At 34.3% G+C, this 26,196-nt stretch overlaps 1 protein-coding gene across 5 annotated transcripts in view; it reads left to right on the top strand.

Annotated features, from left to right (window-relative positions):
- The first annotated feature begins 1,869 nt into the window (after positions 1-1,869).
- Positions 1,870-26,196, top strand: part of LOC105784529 (benzyl alcohol O-benzoyltransferase) — a 44,085-nt gene continuing 19,758 nt past the window's right edge. Inside the window, exons 1-2 of one of the 5 annotated variants that reach the window (XM_012610297.2) lie at positions 1,888-2,474; positions 4,292-5,407. In XM_012610297.2, the coding sequence (XP_012465751.1) occupies positions 2,025-2,474; positions 4,292-5,227 (1,386 nt within the window). In that variant the 5' untranslated portion in view covers positions 1,888-2,024 and the 3' untranslated portion in view covers positions 5,228-5,407. Of the gene's footprint in view, positions 2,475-4,291; positions 5,408-9,713; positions 10,320-11,993; positions 13,042-26,196 lie in introns of those variants that run through there. The other 4 variants (XM_052626430.1, XM_012610436.2, XM_052626429.1 and 1 more) reach the window with 4 other exon arrangements.

The following is a 26,196-nucleotide window of genomic DNA, read 5'->3' as shown; positions in this document are numbered from 1 at the left end:
TCATGGAAAAACACACCATCAACAATGTGAGTTTAACATATAATCAATTCATATGATATATCAATTATGCATCAAGTAGAATCATGTCATTTTGGATAGCCCACACATACCGACCCTACGGAAAGCCCATAGTCGATTGAGACAACATGTACAACCTTAGGGAAAAATTCTAAAATTTAGGCCCACATGGCCTGGCACACAGCCTACACACGCCCGTATAGCCCACACGACCCAAAATAGCCTAGCCCGTGTGTCCCACATGACCTCGCACACGGCCTATCACACATTCGTGTGTTGCACATGGCCTGTCACACAACCAAGCACACGGTCATGTGGCGTTGACAAGCCCTAATTTCAGCTTTCACCGATTTTCCTTTTTCGAGTTTCTTGTTACACACCTAGCTTGATTTTGATGCGAACGCTCCCACGAGATAACCAGAACCTAAAAATAGTATCCCAACAATTATTTTAGCAAACGATTTACGAATTCAAACAAAAAAATTAACCATGAACTTTGCATTTCAAATCAGTACAACGCTCAAATATACTCACTGCCGACGAACAGTAATCACCCAACACTCAAATCGTTGGAGGAGCACTAATCGCTTCTTGACTTTCCCCTAAACAAGAATTAAACGAACATTATCAACAGATATCCTTTCGTTATAAGAATTACAAAAATTCCCCAATAATCACCAATCATGAAACAGTAAAGCTACACCTACCCAATAACTTACCTACTCAAAACGGATCAAGAACCTGAATGCACAACGCCCACAACTGCAACACAATGGACAAGAATCAAATAAGGGAAGCCAAAAAGGGATGAAATCACAAGGAGGAAAGATGTCAGAAAAAGAATGGTAAGGAGAAAAAAAATAGAGAGAATTTTTGAGAACTAACAAAAAAATAAAATAAAAAATTAAAATTCGACATTGCCCACTACTAACAGAATCCCACATAATCTGACCTCATCCAACTACCACAGAATATCAATTCCATTTAACTTCTACTACACAAATGACACACACACACCGAAGCAAAAATTATTGCCAAACACACACTTGGAGATTTGAATACAAGACCATAAAATAAACTAACACTTTACCACTAAACCAACAAGCTTCTTTTGATATAAGTTGACTGAAAATATAATATAAGTCCCGCAATTAAGAATAAAGCTAGGAACAAAAAAAAAAAATAGAATTTCCAAAAGTGAAACTTAATCCCAAGACCTCCAACCCACAGCACAACAATTAACCACTGAAACAAATACTTACTTATATCAAAATTCATAAAAATAGGATTTAATAAATCAGGGTGCTACAGATACCCTTATATTATTCTGGACAAAATGTTGAATTCGATTTTCTTTTCTTAAAAAATACCCATTCCAACTTCATGTAAATATGTATGTCTTAGAAAGGTGTTTTAAAGAAAAGTTCATGTAATCATGTTAACATGCGAGTCTGGCTTGTGTATGCGCTAGACTATGATAAACCCCAAATGTGAGCATAATATATTGAATCTGCAAATTCATCATTATATTATAATAATATAAAAATGTTGTGTCATTAGTTAGACCAAATATTTAGTAAACTTGAAATTTTTGGTAATATTTAGCACGCTAGATAGTTAGCGCAAACATTAATTTAACATTTTAATTATGTAAAACGTGTGGAGTTATGGAAATAATTGAATCAAGTTTACCTTTCGTACTGGGATTCGTTCCATAAATGTATTAATGAAATGAAACGGATGGCTCTGAATACAGTCCAAAAACCCCTTTCAGAATAGCCACTAAAATTTTGTGGCCGAGGTTCCACTAAATTTAGCAAAATAAATTTACATTAAAATTGGGTTTCTTTTGTTCAATTTTATCTCTTTCTTCATTAAAATTTACATATGCGATGTAAAATAAACTTCAAATTTGTACACTTTCGGCTCCTATGTAAAACATTTCAAACACTTCATTAAGAACAAACACTTGCTATTCTTTTTCTATTATCTCACATCCTTGTGTCATGGCAGCACCTTCCAGCATTCCCCTTAAGTTCACTGTCCGACGTTGTGAACCAGAACTTGTTGCTCCTGCTAAGCCTACGCCATATGAACAAAAACTGTTATCAGACATTGATGATCAGGCGAGTTTGCGGTTTCAAATTCCGGTAATCAACTTTTATCAATATGAACCTTCCATGGAAGGAAATGATCCAGCTGAGGTTATTAGGGAGGCACTTGCACAAACCCTAGTGTGTTATTATCCATTTGCAGGTAGATTAAGAGAAGGGGCCAATGGTAAGCTTATAGTGGATTGCACCGGTGAGGGTGTGATGTTTATAAAAGCCGATGCCGATGTTACACTTGAACAGTTTGGTGAACCACTTCTCCCACCATTCCCTTGCTCCGATGAGCTCCTTTATAATGTTCCTGGTTCTGAAGGGATGCTAAATTGCCCATTGCTGTTGATTCAGGTAATAATGTTCCAATTAATTATGCTATATGACAATATGTATGTGAGAGTTTTTCTTTTTTAATTCAACAATCTTCTTATTTCTATTGTTGCATTTCTGGGTTTATGATTCTTTCTAAATTTTAATTAGATATTTGAGACAAACAATATAGAAAAAAAAAAAAAGAGAGAGACTAAATCAAAAGAGTTCGAACAAAAATTATCTTTAATTTATGAGCTTTTCATGTGTTTGATTGATGAGAAAACGAGCATGGTTGATGAGAAAAGTAAATAAAAATTATAAAACTTTAAAAATTATATATAAACAATTTCTTAAGATGTTTTAAATATATTTTATAATTTTAGAATTAGATCTAAAATGAAAAAATTATAAACATTCATGGTTAAATTTTTGATTTGTTCTAGATTTATGATGAAATTAATAGAATATGTTAAAATTGAAACGCTAAATTTGTCATTAGACCAATAAAAAAAGCTTATGTTATACTTCCATTACTAAGTTAACAGTAAAAATAACTAAAATATTTAATTTCAAAAATTAAGTCATTAATTCCAAAAAAAATTAATAATTAGGTGAACAAAATGAAATGAGTGAATATTATTCTACTTTACCCTTTACTTAAAAATTTGTAAAACTTACCCTCAAAAGTTTGGGTGACAGAAATCATATGATATTTAATCTTTTAAATGGAAAATTTATATAATATCTTGGACGGGCTTTCACAATTAGATAGTGTACTGAGATCAAGGTGGATTACAATATTTTCACACTATCTCATTAAACGTAGTGCTAAAACATTAATTTTAAGTTGAAGTAAACTTGAGATTAGTTTAATTTATCTAATCACTTCAATATTCAAATCTCAAACATTTGTAGTTCTATATTATACCTAACTACAAACTTTATATAAAAACATTTAAAGTCTTCAAATAAATCTAATCTCGCACTTGTACCAGCTGCATACTTTATTTTGATTTCCCATAATATATCTTGTACAAGAAAAGAAAAACTTAATAACCTATATAATTAGGTGTGTAGAGTAAAATATGTATAAAAATCAAAATGAAATTTCAGTTTAGTGGTAAATTGAATGTTTTATTAATGTATTTAGTGTGGATTCATGTCTCTTTGTATGCATATTTTTATACCTTAATTTAAATACAAAAGATATTTTTATAATCTTCTTAATTGAGTCCGTGCTCAACCGACTCGTTACATCAACTCAATCAAATGCTTAAATAATAGTGTATATATATATATATATATATATATATATGCATACTACATTATGACACACTCACAATGTAAGTAAAAATTATCTAATAAATATATTTCTACAAAAATATAGAAAAATTATATAAAAGACAAATAAGATTTTTGTTAACATAATAAAATTAAAATATTAAGAGTCGTGATATTTTAGGTTCCAATCCCATCATCTATATATTTATCTAGATTTTATATGAAAATATAAAAAAATTCTCATTTTACCTAGTTAATAAAGAGTACCAACTCAATCAACTCTGTATATATATCCATGTATATATAATTGCAAAATAAAATTCAACAGAATAATCAAGCATTCTTTTTGAACAAGTGATCATATTTAAATATCTTGTATACGTGATGAATAAAAGTCAGATCGATTTGATTAAATAAAACCTTAACTCAATATAAAATTTATTTAACTTGCAATTAATTAGGCTGCGGTGGTCTCGTCTTTCACCATTTATTACTTTTACTTTTTCATATTAATTAATAACCTAACATTTTCTTTTATGAAGTTAATTAATTAGGATTAGTTTATTGCTTAGTAGGTAACACGGTTGAAATGCGGTGGTTTCATCTTCGCTCTCCGTCTCAACCATGTCATGAGTGATGGTACTGGCCTAGCACAATTCCTATTTGCCATCGGTGAAATGGCAAGAGGCGTAGCCACTCACTCGATCTCACCCGTTTGGGAAAGACATCTCTTAGATGCTCGACACCCGGCAGGAATCACATTTACCCACCGCGAGTATGATGAAGTGGAAGCCCCTGTCACCACCCCCATTACCATCTTGCCATTTGACAATCCGGTTCAACGTTCCTTTTCCTTTGGCTTTGCAGAAGTTTCACTTCTTCGTAGCCTCCTACCTCCCCACCTTCGCCGTTGTACCACGTTTGAGCTAATAACGGCTTGTTTATGGCGTTGTCGAACCCTTGCTATAAATCTTGACCCTGATGAAGAGGTACGCATGATATGCATTGTTAATGCACGTTCTAAATTCAATCCCTCATTCCCATCGGGATATTACGGGAATGTGTTTATCTTCCCGGCAGCAATAACAACAGTTAAAAGCCTCCGTGAGAAACCATTAGGGTATGCAGTGGAATTAATAAAACAAGCAAAAGCAAGTGTGACAGAGGAATATGTGAAATCCGTGGCAGCTTTAATGGTGGTTCGGGGTAAACGAATCCATTTCCCGAATGTTATCGGTACGTACATTATATCAGATTTAACAAAGGTCGAAATTGAAGATACAGATTTCGGATGGGGTAAGGCTGTGTTTGGAGGGCCAATGATAGCGGTTGGGGTGATAAGCTTTCTAATGCCAACCAAGAATAAGAAAGGAGAAGTTGGACGTGTGGCATCAATTTGTTTGCCAGCTCCAGCGATGGAAAGGTTTGCTAAGGAATTGGAGAACATGTTGAAGCAGCAGCCAAGTGAGGGTAAAAAGAGTAAATCAAATTCAATTTCTTCTGCTTTGTGAAAGATATGATAGTGCGTATGTATTAGTGTAAGGGTGAGTGGTAAGACAAGTAGGGATGAGAAAATAAAGGGAAATCAAATTTAAGTCAATTGCAGCATTTAGTTGAATTCAATTCGATTTTTGTGAAATTTGCTCCCAAGTAATAATGAAATAAATTTGATTTGATTTAGAAGTTAAAAATTACCTTCCAAGTCGAGAAGCATTAATGGAGGATACGTTACACAGAAATTACAAATAATAATTATTCAAATTCAATTTTTATTTAATTTTAATTAGTTTTTTATTTTAATAATATATAAATATATTTTATATCTTAATTAATGAAAAAAAGCTTTAAAAATTTGTTAGTAACAAATAAATAAAACGAAATTCTGCAATGAAAGAATCATGGAAGTCTATCGTTAAAGATTTGACCAAACATGGAATACCCTAAAGAGATAAATAGCATTAAGAAGAGCGAAAACGTTTTGCAAGAGACCGAAAGCATAGAATGTACTCAACTTATTCACTATCTATCTATCAAATATAAATTAAATCTGTTGATTCATTACACACTTTCTATGAATGTCAAGTACATTAGCTTCATAAAAGCAATCAACTAAACATTGTACTTGTTATAACACTTATGCTACGTTTAGTAGAAGTATTATTTTTTACACATGTTTTAATATATAAGTTAGCAATAAACTAATTTAATTAGTATTATTCAGCCTTCCCTATGACTTGTTTTAGTAAAGAGAAAGAAAAATATTTGCTTATTTTAAAGAGGCTTTATTTTTTACAAAAGCTTTTACTCATCTTTCTATTTTCAAGCTTAAATTTATATTAACTACTCTTTATTTTAGGTCAAACTATTGTAACACGTATGTAAAAATAAGCTTTTTCTTTATATATTTCACTAGTCACCAAAGACTCTTGAATGTTATACAAAGTATCGAATGATGCAATGGCATTTCACACCTCGAGTGGTGTGGAAAGCCGCTAGAGTGGGAGCATCCGCATCATGAATGGTTCGCAAAGCTACTAGGATTGGTGGTTTGAGAGAACTTTAGAGTTAAGTTCATGCATAGTATATATTATATGGTTGGTTTCCTACTTACCTTGGTGTTAAAAGGGGTACCATATAGGGATGTTGGGCATGGGTCCTAACCATTGAGTTCTTTACTCCATGGATGTTGTGGTAAGGCGCCTAATGTTAGCCTAGGGCACTGTTGGAGTTTGACTTGAAGGGACTAGACAAGGCGTTTACCAAAACTCAAATGTGATGGGTTGATGGATGTCGTTAAGAACCCCTTCCAATATGTCTTTTATGGATTGTGCGGGCCCACTTGGTGCTACAAGATATTTAGGCAACGCGTGTTTCTTTCTTGGTGAGGCAATGGGCTTTGCGTTGTCAAGTTTATGTCTATAACACCCTTCTCCCAACCTAATCGTTGGGTTCGAGCTATAGGATGTTATATTCATTGCTAGAGCAAATACAATCATTTTACAACAAAACATTCATATAAACATGCAATTCAATGATAAACACACTCATTTATGGTCGAACAATCAAAACTAGGTCTTAATCGATACTACAAAAGCTCATTTGTTAACCCAAGATCGAAATAGGACCAAATTACAAAGTTTTAATAGTTTAAAACCCAAGTCATGATGCTGTCATTCCACGTCAGGATGTTGCCAATACAATATGTCACGTCGTGACGTCACTTACTCTCTATCAACATTACGATAAGGAAGGTTGCTCGCCGAGACAAGGACTCAATTTTTGGTAAAAATAAACCATTTGGTACCTATTTCAAAGCTCCCATCTAAACCCATCAAATAACCATTCAATTTGATCACTTAAAACATGCCAAATACATAACATTTCCTGCCAAAACATGTCATTTACCAATTCAAAACAAGGCCAATTCAAAATGAGTTCAACTATTACAAAGCATTCATTCAACTAGACATCAATTATTTTCATTTCATACATTTCAGATTTTCATACCAAGACCAACATTCAAGTCACCACAAAACAAGTTCAATACTTTTTCATATGCCATTTAGATGGTTATTAGCTATTACATCACTAAGCATGGGATGCATATGTATTCATTTCCATATATGAACCAAGATATCAAATCATCAAAACATCTTATACTTAAAGGAATATACTAAACACTTATATACATGACACAATTCCTTGACTCAAGATAATCAAAATAGCTACTGAAATAAAGATAGTGTGAGCTTCGAGTTGTTCCATGTTAACGCGTTCCGCAGGGTGATGACCTACAAGGGAAGGGAGAACAAATAAGGTAAGCATATACGATGTGTAGTAAGTTTATCGACATTAAACAAAACTTACCATATCATTCAATCAAATACAATATGCTACCACAATTTAACAAAGTTAGCTAGTCATGGCAAAATACAACATCAACAAGGTGAGTTTAACATATAAATAATTCATATGATATCTTAATTATGCATCAAGTAGAATCATGTCATTTTGGATAGCCCACACATATAGACCCTACGGAAAACCCCCAGTCGATCGAGACAACATGTACAACCGTAGGGAAAAATTCTAAAATTTGTGCCCATACGCCCTGGCACATAGCCCACACACTCCCGTGTAGCCCACACGACCCAAAATGGCCTAGCCCGTGTGTCACACACGGCCTCGCACACGGCCTATCAAACGCCCGTGTGTCGCACACGGCCTATCAAACGCCCGTGTGTCGCACACGGCTTGTCACATGCCCGTGTGTCACACACGGCCTGTCACACAGCCAGGCACGGCCGTGTGGCGTTGACAAGCCCCAATTTCGGCTTTCACCGATTTCTATTTTTCGAGTATCACAACAATTATTTTAGCAAACGATTTACGAATTCAAACAAAAAATTAACCATGAACTTTGCCTTTCAAATCAGTACAACGCTCAAATATACTCACTGCCAACGAACAGTAATCACCCAATACTTAAATCGCTGGAGGAGCACCAATCGCTTCTTGACTTTCTTCTAAACAATAATTAAACGACCACCATCAACAAATATCCTTTCATTATAAGAATAATGAAAATTTCCCAATAATCACCAATCATGAAACAGTAAAGCTACACCTACCCAATAACTTACCTACTCAAAACGGATCAAGAACCTGAATGCACAATGTCCACAACGGCAACACAATGGACAAGAATCAAAGAAGGGAAGCCAAAAAGGGATGTAATCACAATGAGGAAAGATGTTAGAAAAAGAATGGTAAGGAGAAAGAGAGGGACGTGAAAAAGAGAGAGAATTTTTGGGAACTAACAAAAAAATATAATAAAATAATTAAAATTCGAAATTGCCCACTACCAATAGAATCCCACAGAATCTGACCCACTAAACCTCATCCAACTTCTACTACACAAACTACACCAGCACCAAAGCGAAAATTATTACCAAACACACACTCAGGGATTCGAATGCAAGACCATAAAATAAACTAACACTTTACCACTAAACCAGCAAGCTCCTTCTAACATAAGTTGACTGAAAATATAATATAAGTCCTGCAATTAAAAATAAAGCTAGGAACAAAAAAACAAAATTTTCAAAAGTGAGACTTAAACCCAATACCTCCAATCCACACCCATAGTACTTAACCACTAAAGCAAATACTTACTTATATTAATATTCATAAAAATAGGGTTTAATAAATTAGGGTGTTACAGATACCCTTAATTATTCTGGCCAAAATGTTGAGTTCGATTTCTTTTCTTAAAAAATGCCAATTCCAACTTCATGTAAATATGTGTGTGTGTGTCAGAAAGGTGTTTTAAAAAAAATTTCATGTAATCATGTTAAAATGTGAGTCTGTCTTGTATATGCGCTAGCCCATGATAAATCCCAAATGTGACCAGAATAGATTGAATATTAATTCATATAATATTTTTTTAGGATTTGTTTCCTCTTTATAACATATTTCTAAATTTTGTTTTTCAAGACTTTTGATCATTTTTTAACTTCTTTTCTTTTGTTATAAAATTTTTGACTATATAACCTTTCTTAACACCTAAAAACATTTAAATTTTCCAGAAGTTTTTCTTCTCGATTTTTGTTACCAGTCAATTTTCTATTACCTGGTTTCCATTGCAAATTTACCATTATATTATAATGATTTAAAAATGTTGTGTCTTAGTTAGACCAAATATTTAGTAAACTTGGAATTTTTGGTAATATCGCAAACATTAATTTAACATTTTAATTACGTAAAACGTGTGGAGTTATGGAAATAATTGAATCGAGTTTACCTTTCGTACTGGATTCTTTTCATGAATGTATTCATGAAAATGACGGCCATCTCAATACGACAATACAGTTCAAAAAGCCCTTTCAGAGTAGCCACTAAAATTTTGTGGCCGAGGTTCCACTAAATTTAGCATTGGAATCATGAATCCAATAAGATAATAAATACATAAAATAGGTTTACATTAAAATTGGGTTTCTTTTGTTCAATTTTCTCTCCTCCATTAAAATTTACATATGCGATGGAAAATAAACTTCAAATTTGTACACTTTGGTTCCTATATAAAACATTTCAAACACTTCATTAAGACCAAACACTTGCTATTCTTTTTCTATTATCTCACATCCTTGTGTCATGGCAGCACCTTCCAGCATTCCCCTTAAGTTCACTGTCCGACGTTGTGAACCAGAACTTGTTACTCCTGCTAAGCCTACGCCATATGAACAAAAACTGTTATCGGACATTGATGATCAAGCGAGTTTGCGGTTTCAAATTCGGGTAATCAACTTTTATCAATATGAACCTTCCATGGAAGGAAAAGATCCAGTTGAGGTTATTAGGGAGGCACTTGCACAAACCCTAGTGTGTTATTATCCATTTGCAGGTAGATTAAGAGAAGGGGCCAATGGTAAGCTTATAGTGGATTGCACGGGTGAGGGTGTGATGTTTATAAAAGCCGATGCTGATGTTACACTTGAACAGTTTGGTGAACCACTTCGCCCACCATTCCCTTGCTCCGATGAGCTCCTTTATATTGTTCCTGGTTCTGAAGGGATGCTAAATTGCCCATTGCTGTTGATTCAGGTAATAATGTTCCAATTAATTATGCTATATGACAATATGTATGGGAGAGTTTTTCTTTTTTAATTCAACAATCTTCTTATTTCTATTGTTGCATTTTTCTGGGTTTATGATTCTTTCTAAATTTTAATTAGATATTTGAGACAAACAATATAGCAAAAGAAAAGAGAGAGAGAGACTAAATCAAAAGAGATGGAACAAAAATTATCTTTAATTTGCCATAATATATCTTGTATAAGAAAAGAAAAACTTAATAACCTATATAATTAGGTGTGTACAGTAAAATATGTATAAAAATTAAAATAAAATTTCGGTTTAGTGGTAAATTGAATGTTTTATTAATGTATTTGGTGTGAATTCATGTCTCTTCGTATGCATATTTTTATAATTTATTTTAAATACGAAAATATATTTTTATAATCTTCTTAATTGAGTCCGTGCTCGACCGACTCGTTACATCAACTCAATCAAATGCTTAAATAATAGTGTATATATATATATACATACTACATTCTAACACACTCATGATGCAGGTAAAAAATTATCTAATAAATATATTTATACAAAATATATAGAAAATTTATATAAAAGACAAATAAGGTTTTTATTGAAATAATAAAATTAAAATATTAAAAGTCGTGATATTTTAGGTTCCAATCCCATCATCTATATATTTATCTAGATTTTATATGAAAATATAAAAATAATTCTCATTTTCATAGTTAATAAAAGATACCAACTCAATCAACCCCGTATATATATCCATGTATATATAATTGCAAAAATAAAATCCAAAAGAATAATCAAGCATTCTTTTTAAACAAGTGATCATATTTAAATATCTTGTATATGTGATGAATAAAAGTCATATCGATTTGATTAAATAAAATTTAATAGTCAGTAAAATCTTAAATCAATATAAAATTTATTTAACTTGCTATATGTTTTTCTTTTAAAAGAAATTATTTGTAATTGGTGAGATTTCAACTTTAATTTATTCATTCTTTTATTAAATATTATAAAATTAAGCCAATAGATATTTTATTAATTACATATTTGGTAAATTTGAAACTATTTTTAACCAAAAATTATTTGATAAATTTATATTGGAATTTTAAAACTCTACACATGATCTCTAAGGATGTAGTAAATGAAAAAGAAATTTTAAATAAATGAGACAGTATGAATTTAAAATTATACATAAACTTTGATTTAATATATAATTATATATATAAATTTTAATTTGGTTTAATTATACACTTGAAACTCTAATTATGGCTCAAATGTATACTTGAAGCTTTAACTTTGATTTAATCATACACATTTAAAGAAATAAATACAGCAATTTATTTTTATATTAGATAAATATAATTACTTATGTATGAAATATATAAATATAAAATGATGTTATATCAATAATTGTGTTCATAATTTACAAGAAAGGGATCGAACAAAAATTTCATGTATAATATTACACAAAATCAAAATTCATACATACAATTACAAATTAAATCATAATTCATATATAATTTTTATATTTATCCAATGGCTGGCAACACAAATTTAGTTGGATTTTCGTCTTTCACCATTTATTACTTTTACTTTTTCATATTAGTTAATAACCTAACATTTTCTTTTATGAAGTTAATTAACAAGAATTAGTTTATTGCTTAGTAGGTAACACGGTTGAAATGCGGTGGTTTCATCTTCGCTCTCCGTCTCAACCATGTCATGAGTGATGCAATTGGCCTAGCACAATTCCTGTTTGCCCTGGGTGAAATGGCACGAGGCGTAGCCACTCACTCGATCTCACCCGTTTGGGAAAGACATCTCTTAGATGCTCAACACCCGGCAGGAATCACATTTACCCACCGCGAGTATGATGAAGTGGACGCCCCTGTCACCACCCCCATTACCATCTTGCCATTTGACGATCCGGTTCAACGTTCCTTTTCCTTTGGCTTTGCAGAAGTTTCAATTCTTCGTAGCCTCGTACCTCCCCACCTTCGCCGTTGTACCACGTTTGAATTCATAACGGCTTGTTTATGGCGTTGTCGAACCCTTGCTATAAATCTTGACCCTGATGAAGAGGTACGCATGATATGCGCTGTTAATGCACGTTCTAAATTCAATCCCTCATTCCCATCGGGATATTATGGGAATGTGTTTGTCATCCCGGCAGCAATAACAACAGTTAAAAGCCTCCGTGAGAAACCATTAGGGTATGCAGTGGAATTAATAAAACAAACAAAAGCAAGTGTGACAGAGGAATATGTGAAATCCGTGGCAGCTTTAATGGTGGCTCAGGGTAAACGAATCCATTTCCCAAATGTTATCGGTACGTACATTATATCAGATTTAACAAAGGTCGGAATTGAAGATACAGATTTCGGATGGGGTAAGGCGGTGTTTGGAGGGCCAATGATAGCGGTTGGGGTGATAAGCTTTCTAATGCCAACCAAGAATAAGAAAGGAGAAGTTGGAAGTGTGGCATCAATTTGTTTGCCAGCTCCAGCGATGGAAAGGTTTGCTAAGGAATTGGAGAACATGTTGAAGCAGCAGCCAAGTGAGGGTAAATAGAGTAAATCAAATTCAATTTCTTCTGCTTTGTGAAAGATATGATAGTGCGTATGTATTATTGTAAGGGTGAGTGGTAAGACAAGTAGTGATGAGAAAATAAAGGGAAATTAAATTTAATTCAATTGCAGCATTTAGTTGAATTCAATTCGATTTTTGTGAAATTTGCTCCCAAGTAATAATGAAATAAATTTGAGTTGGTCGAGAAGCATTAATGGAGGATACGTTACACAGAAAATAAAATAATAATTATTCAAATTCAATTTTTATTTAATTTTAAGTAGTTTTTTTATTTTTAATAATATAAAAATATATTTTATATCTTAATTAATAAAAGAAATCTTTAAAAAATGTGTTAGTAACAAATAAATAAAACGAAATTCTGCAATTAAAAAATCATGGAAGTCTATCGTTAAAGATTTGACCAAACATGGAATACCCTAAAGAGATAAACAGCATTAAGAAGAGCGAAAACGTTTTGCAAGAGACCGAAAGCATAGAATGTGCTCAACTTATTCACTATCTATCTATCAAATATAAATTAAATCTGTTGATTCATTTCACACTTTCTATGAATGTCAAGTACATTAGCTTCATAAAAGCAATCAACTAAACATTGTACTTGTTATAACACTTATGCTACGTTTAGTAGAAGTATTATTTTTTACACATGTTTTAGTATATAAGTTAGCAATAAACTAATTTAATTAGTATTATTCAGCCTTCCCTGTGACTTGTTTTTAGTAAAGAGAAAGAAAATATTTGCTTATTTTGAAGAGACTTTATTTTTTACAACAATTTTTACTCATCTTTTTATGTTCAAGCTTAAATTTATACAAACTACTCTTTATTTTAGGTCAAACTATTGTAATACATATGTAAAAATAAGCTTTTTCTTTATATATTACACTAGTCACCAAAGACTCTTTAATGTTATACAAAGTATCGGCATTTCACACCTCAAGTGGTGTGGAGAGCCGCTAGAGTGGGAGCATCCACATCGTGAATGGTTCTCAAAGCTACTAGGATTGGTGGTTTGAGAGGATTTTAGAGTTAAGTTCATGCATAGTATATATTATATGGTTGGTTTCCTACTTACCTTGGTGTTAAAAAGGGGTACCATGTAGGGATGTTGGGCATGGGTCCTAGCCATTGAGTTCTTTACTCCATGGATGTTGTGGTAACGTACCTAATGTTAGGCTAGGGTACTGTTGGAGTTTGACTTGAAGGGACTAGACAAGGCGTTTACCAAAACTCAAATGTGATGGGTTAATGGATGTCGTTAAGAACCCCTTCCAATATGTCTTTCATGGATTGTGCGGGCCCACTTGGTGCTACAAGATATTTAGGCAACGCGTGTTTCTTTCTTGGTGAGGCAATGGGCTTTGCGTTGTCAAGTTTATGTCTATAACACCCTTCACCCAACCTAATCGTTGGGTCCAAGCTATAGGATGTTATATTCATTGCTAGAGCAAATACAGTCATTTTACAATAAAACATTCATACAAACATGCAATTCAATGATAAACACACTCATTTATGGTCGAACAATCAAAACTAGGTCTTAATCGAGACTACAAAAGCTCTTTTGTTAACCCGGGATCGAAATATGACCAAATTGCAAAGTTTTAAAAGTTTAAAGCCGACGTTATGATGTCGTCAATTCCACGTCAGGACGTTGCCAAAACAATATGTCACGTCATGACGTCACTTACAATTGATCGACGTTACGATAAGGAAAGTTGCTCGCCGAAACGAGGACTCTGTTTTTGGTAATAATGAACCATTTGGTACCTATTTCAAAGCTCCCATCTAAACCCATCAAATAACCATTCAATTTGATCACTTAAAACATGCCAAATACATAACATTTCCTGCCAAAACATGTCATTTACCAATTCAAAACAAGGCCAATTCAAAATGAGTTCAACTATTACAAATCATTCATTCAACTAGACATCAATTATTTTCATTTCATACATTTCAGATTTTCATACCAAGACCAACATTCAAGTCACCACAAAACAAGTTCAATACTTTTTCATATGCCATTTAGATGGTTATTAGCTATTACATCACTAAGCATGGGATGCATATGTATTTATTTCCATATATGTACCAAGATATCAAATCATGAAAACAACTTATACTTCAAGGTATATATAAACACTTATATACTGACACAATTCCTTGGCTCAAGATAATCAAAATAGCTACTGAAATAAAGAGAGTGTGAGCTTTGAGTCGATCCAGGTTAGCGCGTTCCGCAGGGTGATGACCTACAAGAGAAGGGAGAACAAATAAGGTAAGCATATACGATGTGTAGTAAGTTCATCGACATTAACCAAAACTTACCATATCATTCAGTCAAATACAATATGCTACCACAATTTAACAAAGTTAGCTAGTCATGGCCAAATACAACATCAACAAGGTAAGTTTAACATATAATCAATTCATATGATATCTCAATTATGCATCAAGTATAATCATGTCATTTTGGATAGCCCACACATACCGACCCTATGAAAAAACACAGTCGATCGAGACAACATGTACAACCTTAGGGAAAAATTTTAAAATTTGTGCCCACACGGCCTGACACATAGCCCACACGACCCAAAATGGCCTAGCCCGTGTGTCACACATGGCCTCGTACACGGCCTGTCACACATCCGTGTGTCGCACACGGCTTGTCACATGCCTGTGTGTCACACACGGCCTGTCACACGGCCAGACACACGACTGTGTGGCGTCGACAAGCCCCAATTTCGGCTTTCACCGATTTCTATTTTTCGAGTATCACAACAATTATTTTAGCAAACGATTTACGAATTCAAACAAAAAATTAACCATAAACTTTGCCTTTGAAATCTGTACAACGCTCAAATATACTCACTGCCAACGAACAGTAATCACCCAACATTTAAATCGCTGGAGGAGCACCAATCGGTTCTTGACTTTCTTCTAAACAAGAATTAAACGAACACCATCAACAAATATCCTTTCGTTATAAGAATAACGAAAATTTCCCAATAATCACCAATCATGAAACAGTAAAGCTACACCTACCCAATAACTTACCTACTCAAAACGGATCAAGAACCTGAATGCACAATGCCCACAACCGCAACACGATGGACAAGAATCAAAGAAGGGAAGCCAAAAAGGGATGTAATCACAATGAGGAAAGATGTCAGAAAAAGAATGGTAAGGAGAAAGAGAGGAACGTGAAAAGAGAGAGAGAATTTTTTGGAACTAACAATAAAAATAATAAAATAAGTAAAATTCAAAATTGTCCACTACCAATAGAATCTGACCCACTAAACCTCATCCAACTACCACAGAATAACAATTACATCCAACTTATACTACACAAACGACACACGCACCGAAGCAAAAATTATTACCAAACACACACTCAGGGATTCGAATACAAGACCATAAAATAAACTAACACTTTACCACTATACCAGCAAGCTCCTTCTAACATAAGTTGACTGAAAATATAATATATGTCCTGCAATTAAAAATAAAGCTAGGAACAAGAATAACAAAATTTTCACAAGTGAGACTTAAACCTAAGACCTCCAATCCACACCCATAGTACTTAACCACTAAAGCAAATACTTACTTATATCAAAATTCATAAAAATAGAGTTTAATAAATTAGGGTGTTACAGATACCCTTAATTATTCTGGCCAAAATGTTGAGTTCGATTTTCTTTTCTTAAAAAATGCCCATTCCAACTTTATGTAAATATGTGTGTGTGTTAGAAAGGTGTTTAAAAAAAAATTCATGTAATCATGCTAACATGTGAGTCTGTCTTGTATATGCGCTAGCCCATGATAAATCCCAAATGTGACTAGAATAGATTGAATATTAATTCATATAATATTTATTTAGGATTTATTTCCTCTTTATAACATATTTCTAAATCTTATTTTTCAAGACTTTTGATCATTTTTTAGTTTCTTTTCTTTTGTTATAAAAGTTTTTGACTATATGACTTTTCTTACCACCTAAAAACATTTAGATTTTCCGAAGTTTTTCTTCTAGATTTTTTTTACCAATCAATTTTCTATTACCGGTTTCCATTGCAAATTTACCATTATATTATAATGATTTAAAAATGTTGTGTCATTAGTTAGAGCAAATATTTAGTAAACTTGGAATTTTTGGTAATATCGCAAACATTAATTTAACATTTTTGTTGACACCATTTTCTGGATTGAAAAAAAACGGGGTCGACTATATATTGAATTTGTTGTTGTTCTTGGAATACTTCATTCTTTTTCAAGATACGTGTTCCAATCAATTCCTCTTTTATTCTTGCTACCCTTGATAATTCATTCATTTCGAGCTTGCTCTCAAATCAATTCTATTTCATCCATCGTTATATTGTCTTTTACAAACATGTTGCATTAGAATAATGATTAATGGACTAATAATACTTTCACAATAGAAGTTTTGCATATTACTCTAGAAGTTTCTAAATAATATAGGGACCTAAAACAGGACTATTGTTTAGAAAACACCAAGTTTAAAGGGTGAAATATCTAAGAAGGAAGGGTCTAAGTTAAAGACTATCCTATCAGATTTTGTTGTCCAAACATTGATTGAACAAAATAACCAGATGTCGTGTTGGTGACAAAACTTCAATGAACAAACAAGCAAGGATCACCGAGTGATAAGAAAAGGTTTTCTCAGAGAAGAAAATTTTGCAATTGTGCATGAGCATTTGGTATGACACCTTGGGAATGGGGTAAAGGACCAAAGAGCTTCACATTCTGTATCCTTGAATTGCGATAGGAGAAGATTGAGGAAAGGCCACATATTTCTACCCTTGGATTACAGTGGGAGAATGATGGTACAAATTTTGCACCCCAATGGATTAAACTTTGAGGTTCACAGTGGGGGGCAACCTGGCTAAATGTTTCTTCAGAAAAGTCAGTTAAGCAAGAAGACGTCGTAGCACGTTAGTTACAAAGCCTTAATAAACTTCGAGTAATGACAACCTAAGCGGGATCATTCTCGGAAAAATAAAATTTTACATTCATGCGAACACCATTCATACACATCTAGTTAGGAGCATTTGATTCATTCTGATCATGTAATCCTAATCATTAGGCATAATTAGGTTCATAAAATAGAACATACAGGTCATGTTCCCTAGAGAACAGATAAATGAAGATAGCAGATCTTGCCTTCTTGTACTAACAGCGAAGCAGATCGAAGAAATCATAGTTTGCAATTAAAATGATTGAAGCTACAACAGCGGATCTTACTTTCCTAGCATTGCAGTGGAATAGATTGAAGCTACAACAGTGGATCTTACTTCCCTAACATTGCAATTACGAAGATTGAAGCTACAACAGCGGATCTTACTTTTCTAGCGTTGCAGTGGAACAGATTGAAGCTACAACAGCAGATCTTACTTCCCTGACATCGCAAATAAGAAGACTGAAGCTACAACAGCGGATCTTACTTTCCTAGCATTACAGTGGAACAGATTGAAGCTACAATAGCGGATCTTACTTCCCTGACATTGCAATTAAAAAGATTGAAGCTACAACGGCGAGTCTCACTTCCCCATTGCAATTTAAAAGATCGAAGCCACAACGGCGAATCTTACTTTCAGGCGATGCAGCGAAACAGATTGAAGCTACAACGGCGAGTCTCACTTCCCTATTGCAATTTAAAAGATCGAAGCCACAACGGCAAATCTTACTTTCAGGCGATGCAGCGGAATAGATTGAAGCTACAACGGCGAGTCTCACTTCCCCATTGCAATTTAAAAGATCGAAGCCACAATCGCAAATCTTACTTTCAAAGCGATGCAATGAATGAGTTGAAGCTACAACGGCGGATCTCACTTCCCTGACATTGCAATTTAAAAGATCGAAGCCACAACGGCAAATCTTACTTTCAGGCGATGCAGCGGAACAGATTGAAGCTACAACGGCGAGTCTCACTTCCCCATTGCAATTTAAAAGATCGAAGCCACAACGGCGAATCTTACTTTCAGGCGATGCAGCGGAACAGATTGAAGCTACAACGGCGAGTCTCACTTCCCCATTGCAATTTAAAAGATCGAAGCCACAACGACAAATCTTACTTTCAGGCGATGCAGCGGAACAGATTGAAGCTACAACGACGAGTCTCACTTCCCCATTGCAATTGAAAAGATCGAAGCCACAACGGCAAATCTTACGTTCAGGCGATGCAGCAGAACAGATTGAAGCTACAACGGCGAGTCTCACTTCCCCATTGCAATTTAAAAGATCGAAGCCACAACGGCGAATCTTACTTTCAGGCGATGCAATGAACAGATTGAAGCTACAACGGCGAGTCTCACCTCTCCATTGCAATTTAAAAGATCGAAGCCACAACGGCAAATCTTACTTTCGAGCGATGCAATGGAGAGTTGAAGCTACAACGGCGAGTCTCACTTCCCCATTGCAATTTAAAAGATCGAAGCCACAACGGCGAATCTTACTTTCAGGCGATGCAGCGGAACAGATTGAAGCTACAACGGCGAATCTTACTTCCCCATTGCAATTTAAAAGATCGAAGCTACAACGGCGAATCTTACTTTCAGGCGATGCAGCGGAACAAATTGAAGCTACAACGGCGAGTCTCACTTCCCCATTGCAATTTAAAAGATCAAAGCCATAACGGCAAATCTTACTTTCAGGCAATGTAGCGGAACAGATTGAAGCTACAATAGCGAGTCTCACTTCCCTGACATTGCAATTAAAAGATTGAAGCTATAACGGCGAATCTCATTTCCTTGCGGTGTAGTGGAACAGATTGAAGCTATGATGGCGAATCTCGCTTCCCCAACATTGCAGTCAAATAAATTGAAGCTAGAACAGCGAGTCTCACATCATTGGCGATGCAACGGAACAGATTGAAGCTACAACAGCGGATCTTACTTCCCTAACATTGCAATTAAAAAGATTGAAGCTACAACAGCGGATCTTACTTCCCAGGCGACACAATGGACTGAAACGAAACTACTTGAAGAAAAGAAGCACCAGAATAAATGAAGACTCGGCGGAACCGGGCAAAATTGGTCTTCCTTAGTCTTTGCTCTGTTCTCGTTACACGACAACGAGCAAAGAGGGGCAGCTGTACAAGCCCATTTGCCCAGGCCTAACAAACAAAACAAAAATAATTAAACCCAACTAGCCTAACCCAATACCCCAAGCCCAATATCCAGCCCAAACCCCAAATCTGACCCAAGAGGATTAGTCAAACTAGGGTTTCAAAACTGAAACCCTAGCCTAGTACCGCAGCCACCAACATCATTACCTGCCCTCTGCTACCGCCGCAACCACCACCACCAACTCCTCTGGCACCTGCAAAGGAGAGCACGCGCAACAACAAGTACAATAACAGTAGGAAAATTGTAAAAAAAATGGATGTAATGGGCTATAAATAGACGAATATCAACTTTGTAAAGCGGCTTTTTTTAAAAAAAATTGGAAGAAATAAAAAAGTTTTAGAAGGTGATTTACTTTGATTTTTCCGACTTCTTTTTTTCTATTTTCGTTCTATTTCAGTTTTCTAAATTGTTTCTTTCTCTTTTCATTTTCATTAATCAATATACATAAGAATATATCAAATAAAAAAAAAGGAGAGTTTTACCTGATTTCGGCGGAGGAGAGGAGGGAGAACCGAAGGGTCTCTTCCATTTTTGGCCTCTTTTGGCTGGGATTTCTGCTTTTCTAGCCTCGAATACGAACCTTACTCGAAAAGAGGGATAAAGTGGGCCGTTTTGAACTTTTCCCACCACTGCATGATTTGCCAAGCGTCGTCGCCATGACCAAGATTATCGGCATGGATGGCATGACAAATGGGACCTTAGGTAGGAAATCGAATTGCCCCAAAAGGGCTTGAGAGAGTTTTTGAGTTTTTTTTTTTAAAGAAAAGTGAAGAAAATGAAAAATCTGGAAAAAATTTGGTTTTTTATAGCGTCTGGAAACGACGCCGTTTTGGCCTATTTCATCTGGCCCCAAAACGACGTCGTTTTACCCCATAACCCGCGCGTTGACCCGACCCAGGGGGAGGATCCGCGTGTTTTCGCCAAATGGGTTATTTATGTGCACAGTCCCTCTTATTTCACAGCGCATTACAATCTGGTCTTATTTCGTTGTTTTCACTTTTTTATTTAGCCCCAAAATTTTATTTTTGATTCAATTTTAGTCCTATTGAAGTGCAGTGTTTTGGGACTTTAGGTTATTTACCATTTTGGTCCTCCCTCCTTCGGCGTGCGTCCCAATGTAATCCTTTTAGTGTTTATTTATTTCGAAATCGCCCAGTATTTATGTTTTTATTTCGATTTAATCCCTTTTTAGCAATTTTATTGTTTAATTAATTATTATTATTATTATTATTATTATTATCATTACTACCATTATTAATTATTATTTGCTTTATTTTCTGTTTATTTAATTTGTTACTATTATATTAATATATTAAGTAGTTTTATATTATTTTCAACTTCATTTCTATTTTATATATATATATATATATATTTATGTATTATGCTTGCTCATATTTTATAATAGCTTACTTTTATATATGCATAAACGTATATATGTAAATATTTTTATATATATTCTATAATTATATATCCATGTATTGGTAAATCAATATATATTTATATACATTTTATAAATACACGTATATAAAATATGCTTTCATACACCTTTATTATATATATACACATTTACATATACTTTATACGTTCAAAATATATCTAGTATATATTCTTTACATTTCATGACTCATATATACCTACACATATGTATTTTTATATATTTAATGATTATTATATATGTATATATGTATGTATACACATTTACATAATTTTTAAATGTATAATAATTCAAACATGTCCAATTACACACATTTTTATATTCTCATTGTTTTATGTATATATATGTGCTTATATATCTTTCATATTTGCATCATGTTGTTAATTTTGTTCATTTATTTGCATGTTTATTATTGTTTGTTCTCTTTCTTTAGTTCCTAATTATTTGTTACCTTGTCCTTATGATTATTTTTATTATTTATTGTTTTGCTTGTATCATTTTATTTACATCGTCACCATTATTATTTTACATCCATTTTACTCGAATTTATTAAGAACAAAAAATTTCAAAATAAAAGCAACACTCGGTATTTGGGATCTTCAAGAGAATCGAGCCCTAACGTATTGGGTTCCGATATTCTTTGCTGAATCTAAATAATCGAGGTTACTTTTTAAAAAAATAATAATAAAAGCTCATTATCGGGAATTCAATATGTCGTGTTCTAACGCATTGGATGTGACGTGTTGCTTTTTCGAGATGAGGATTTTCTTAAAAACAACCAAGGCAATGTTCAATGTTCGAAATGTTGAGAAATTGTGCCCAAACGTATTGGGTTACGATTTCCTCATCTAACTCGAACAATTGAATATCCTTTTTTTCAATTTTTATCGTAGGAGTTTTTATAAGCAATCTATTTTATACAAGTCATTTTTAAGACAAAGGATCGTATTTTAAATTTCTTTAAATTTTCTCAATTTTCGACATTAAGACATTAAGACATTAAGTAATCAACTAGGTACCAATTTTGGGCGTATCGAGGGTGCTAATCCTTCCTCGTGCGTAACCGACTCCCGAACCCATTTTTCTGAATTTCGTGGATCAAACTTGTTGTTTTAATAAAATCAAACCGTTTATTAAAAACAACCCCTTTTTCGAGGTGATCCAATCACACCTCATAAAAAAAAGGACTGGTGGCGACTCCCGTTTCATTTTTCAAAACCCAAGTCGACCCCGTTTTTCCATCAAAAAATGGTGTCAACAGCTTGGCGACTCCACTGGGGACTTTAAATAAGAGAGTCAAGCCACAGTTGATTATTTCTTGTCTTTTTATCGAAAGTTGAAAATTTGATTTAAATATACGATCCTCCTATTGCATTTCAATTATTTTGAGTTTTCATCATGTTTTATATTTTAAATTTTTTTATGCCTTTCCGCATTGCATTGCATGACCGTTGGTCACACCTTTTTAAGTGGAAGTGAGAAGCTAGTCCTTCGTGAGGTTTTCACCTCCGTGTAGGATAGTGGATCACTTTCGGGATACATCCATACCTATGTCTTCGTGAGATTTTCATCTCCGTGCAGCCATAGGGAAATGTATTCCCCTGAACCGAACTCGGTCTGTATGAGCCTATAATGGGTGAAGATCGAGGAATTTGCTGGTTCGGGTACATTGACTTTAGAGCCAAACCTCATGTAGTGAACCTTAGGAGCCTACCCTAGGTAGAACCACTTCAAACCCCTAGTAGTCACCCGACTAGGTGTTCTATTTATTCTTGCTTGCTTTTGTTTCATACTAACCTATTTTCCTTTTTTGATGATTGCATTGCATTTTTATCATAAAGAGGTGTTGATTCAGGTTCAGTTGTTAAATAAAGAGCTTGTCATAAGGAAATGGGTCTTTTGATAAAGTGGAAAATAATACGGTTGCTCGAATATGTTCCGAGAAAACACAACAAAAGATAAATGATAGAGGACAACACAACTATTGCTCTGATGCCCGAGGATTCAATATGACGAAGATTATTCAAGAACCGCTGAACTTTCTTAAAGAGGAGCCAACGAGCATCATGAGGATAAACGAGTAACGAGCCGAGGCCTGGATCAAGCAAAAAGAAGATAAAAGAGAAGTCTCTTTCGAAGAGTTCGTGAGATTCATCTAACGCGCGAATGAAGAAAAGGATCGTTGTCTTGGAATATAAGGGCAAGGCCGTATGTATATCCGCTTTATGTAAAGAGATTTGTTTTCTAGTAAAGTTCTTCTAATATAATTGAATCAAAAATCAACGTCTCTTTTTACATTCATGCATTTGCATTACATTGCATCATATGCATTAGATTTTCACAAGTGACCCTAATTGAGTAAAATTATTTCAGCTAATCTGGAAAAACCAACATTCTTGCGGTACCCGAACAGGAACAAAAGGACATGGGCCAAAGATTGGAAGAACTTGAACAACTCCAAAGGGGGAGGCAATACCAACTACAAATACATGAGCGGTTAGCTAAGGTCCAACGGGATTGAGTTCTGTGAGGGGGTCAAAAAAAAATGTTCATATCAATGTCATACATGAAGACAAAAAGGGACCTTGTTAGATATCCGCCCTTATAAACTTGGGGGTGTTCTAAATAATCAAACTGTAGAAGAGACCCCTATAGTATTTAGAACTTACTTAGAGTAATATTCAAAACAAACTTGTTGCTTTTAGCCTAGAAGCAACAAGAACTCTTTTGTGAAATAGACTCATTTTAATGAAATACATCTTTGCGATCATTTTTGAGCCACTATTCTTTCATTCTTTATGAATAATTATTCTTTCATTCTTTTTCCAAACCATTCATTCATTCGTAATCATATTGTACAAATAATCATTCTTAAATTCATACATTCTTCAGATATTCTCTTGTACCTATAATAGGTCCCCAAATATCAACGACATGAATGACAATCGCTCTGCACTTAGAATCTCCTTTTGAGCGAGACATGTATTTAGAGGGATCTCACGACTTTGAAGATGACATAGATCGTAGCTTATCTCCAAACTTGTTGAGGATGGTAGAACAAGAGAATAAATAGATCCTACCTCTCAAGGAATCATTAGAAATTGTGAGCTTGGTGAAGATTAGAATTGACCTGACCACAAAGACGAAGTAAGACCTTGTTGAGTTACCTCTAGAGTTCAAAGATGTCTTTGTATGATCATATCAGGGTATGCCTCGATTCTTATAATAAAACTTGCACAACAGCACGATATTAGAAATTTACAGTATGAACGATGCAATTCTTTGCCGGGGCAATGCCTCTTTCGTTGAGTTAGCATAGCTTTGCCCATTTGAAGTCGAGTTTCCATCCTTTCAAGATGTTGTTGGATTTTATCCTAATTAAAGAGGAAGATCCAAAGTTTTCTGTCGTAGTTGCGTCCCAAAAGGGCTCTATGAAAGAAATCCGGTACCAAAGAAGGTTTCTCACATACAAGATGAAAGTGGAAGATCTTATGTGGAAGACTTTACAATAACATTGATTTTGGTCGAAAAGCATGACCAAGACTTGCCTAATCTCATGAGTTCAGACTCAAAAAAATCAAAAAAATCAAAAAAAAATCAAAAAAATCAAAAAATAAAAAAATAAAAAAAATCAAAGTCAAAATAAGAAAAAAAAAGAAAAATGAGAGGTCAAGGCAAAAACCCGCAAAGGGCGCTTTAACCAAAGGTGGATCTGAGTTGAAAACCCGAAAAAGGGCGACTCAAATTTTGAGCAAAATGGGGCATGGACATCACCATTATCGAAGACTTCTAATGGGCATTGCTTCATTTTTTTTTGAGAGGCTACTTCATGAATTAAGGTCATCCTATACCGATATAGCATTTCAGAGAGGATGGTATTGAAAAATGCATTGAACTTAAATGATAGCACGATAATTGAGGTCTGAAATCAATTCAGAAGTAGACACCACGTTTTGTCACCGAATTACCTAGAGGTGAACAAGGACTGGCATGAGAAATTACCATTTGCCCTCATTGTTTGTCGAACATCTGTACTGGGGCAACACCTCTCTTTTTGGTTTACAGGATTGAGGTAGTTTTACCTATTAAAATCCCCTCATTGCTTGTTGGAGGGATCCGATAGCGATGTGATCAGTTGGCCTTAGGAAAAGGGTTAAAAGCTATTCATCAGGGTCGGATGTACCATAAATAAATAATATGAGCCCATAATAAACAGGCTCGCCTCAGAGAATTCCACGAGAGAGTTGGATGTTGAAAAAGATTCTTCCTTAACGAAAGGATTCTAAAGGGAAATGAATGACAAACCAGGAATGTCCCTACGTTGTAAAGAAGACTATTTTCAGAGGAGCACTGATCCTGAGTGAGATTGCCAATCCTATAAACTCGGATCCAGTTAAGAAACACTTCATTTAAAGAAGAAGGAAGGACCAAGGTGAAAACCTGCAAAGGGCATTTTGGGTCAAAAAAATGATGATGAAAATGAAAAAAATGAATAATGAAAAAATGAAAAAAAGAAAAAGTAAAAATGGAGAGGCTAAGGGGAAAACCCGCAAAGGGCACCTTAAGCCAAAGGGGATTTGAGTTGAAAACCCGAAGGGCGGCTCAAATATTGATCAGAATGGGGCACGAAGTGATCAGATTGGGGCATGTGGTGATTTTGCTATACCTGAAAGGGTAAGGCGACATCTTGGGGCAT

This window comes from Gossypium raimondii, chromosome 13, assembly GCF_025698545.1.
Source record: "Gossypium raimondii isolate GPD5lz chromosome 13, ASM2569854v1, whole genome shotgun sequence".
Taxonomy (NCBI): Eukaryota; Viridiplantae; Streptophyta; class Magnoliopsida; order Malvales; family Malvaceae; genus Gossypium; species Gossypium raimondii.
The sequence above is the reverse complement of the archived record's forward strand: the minus strand, read 5'-3'. Positions and strand labels throughout refer to the sequence as shown.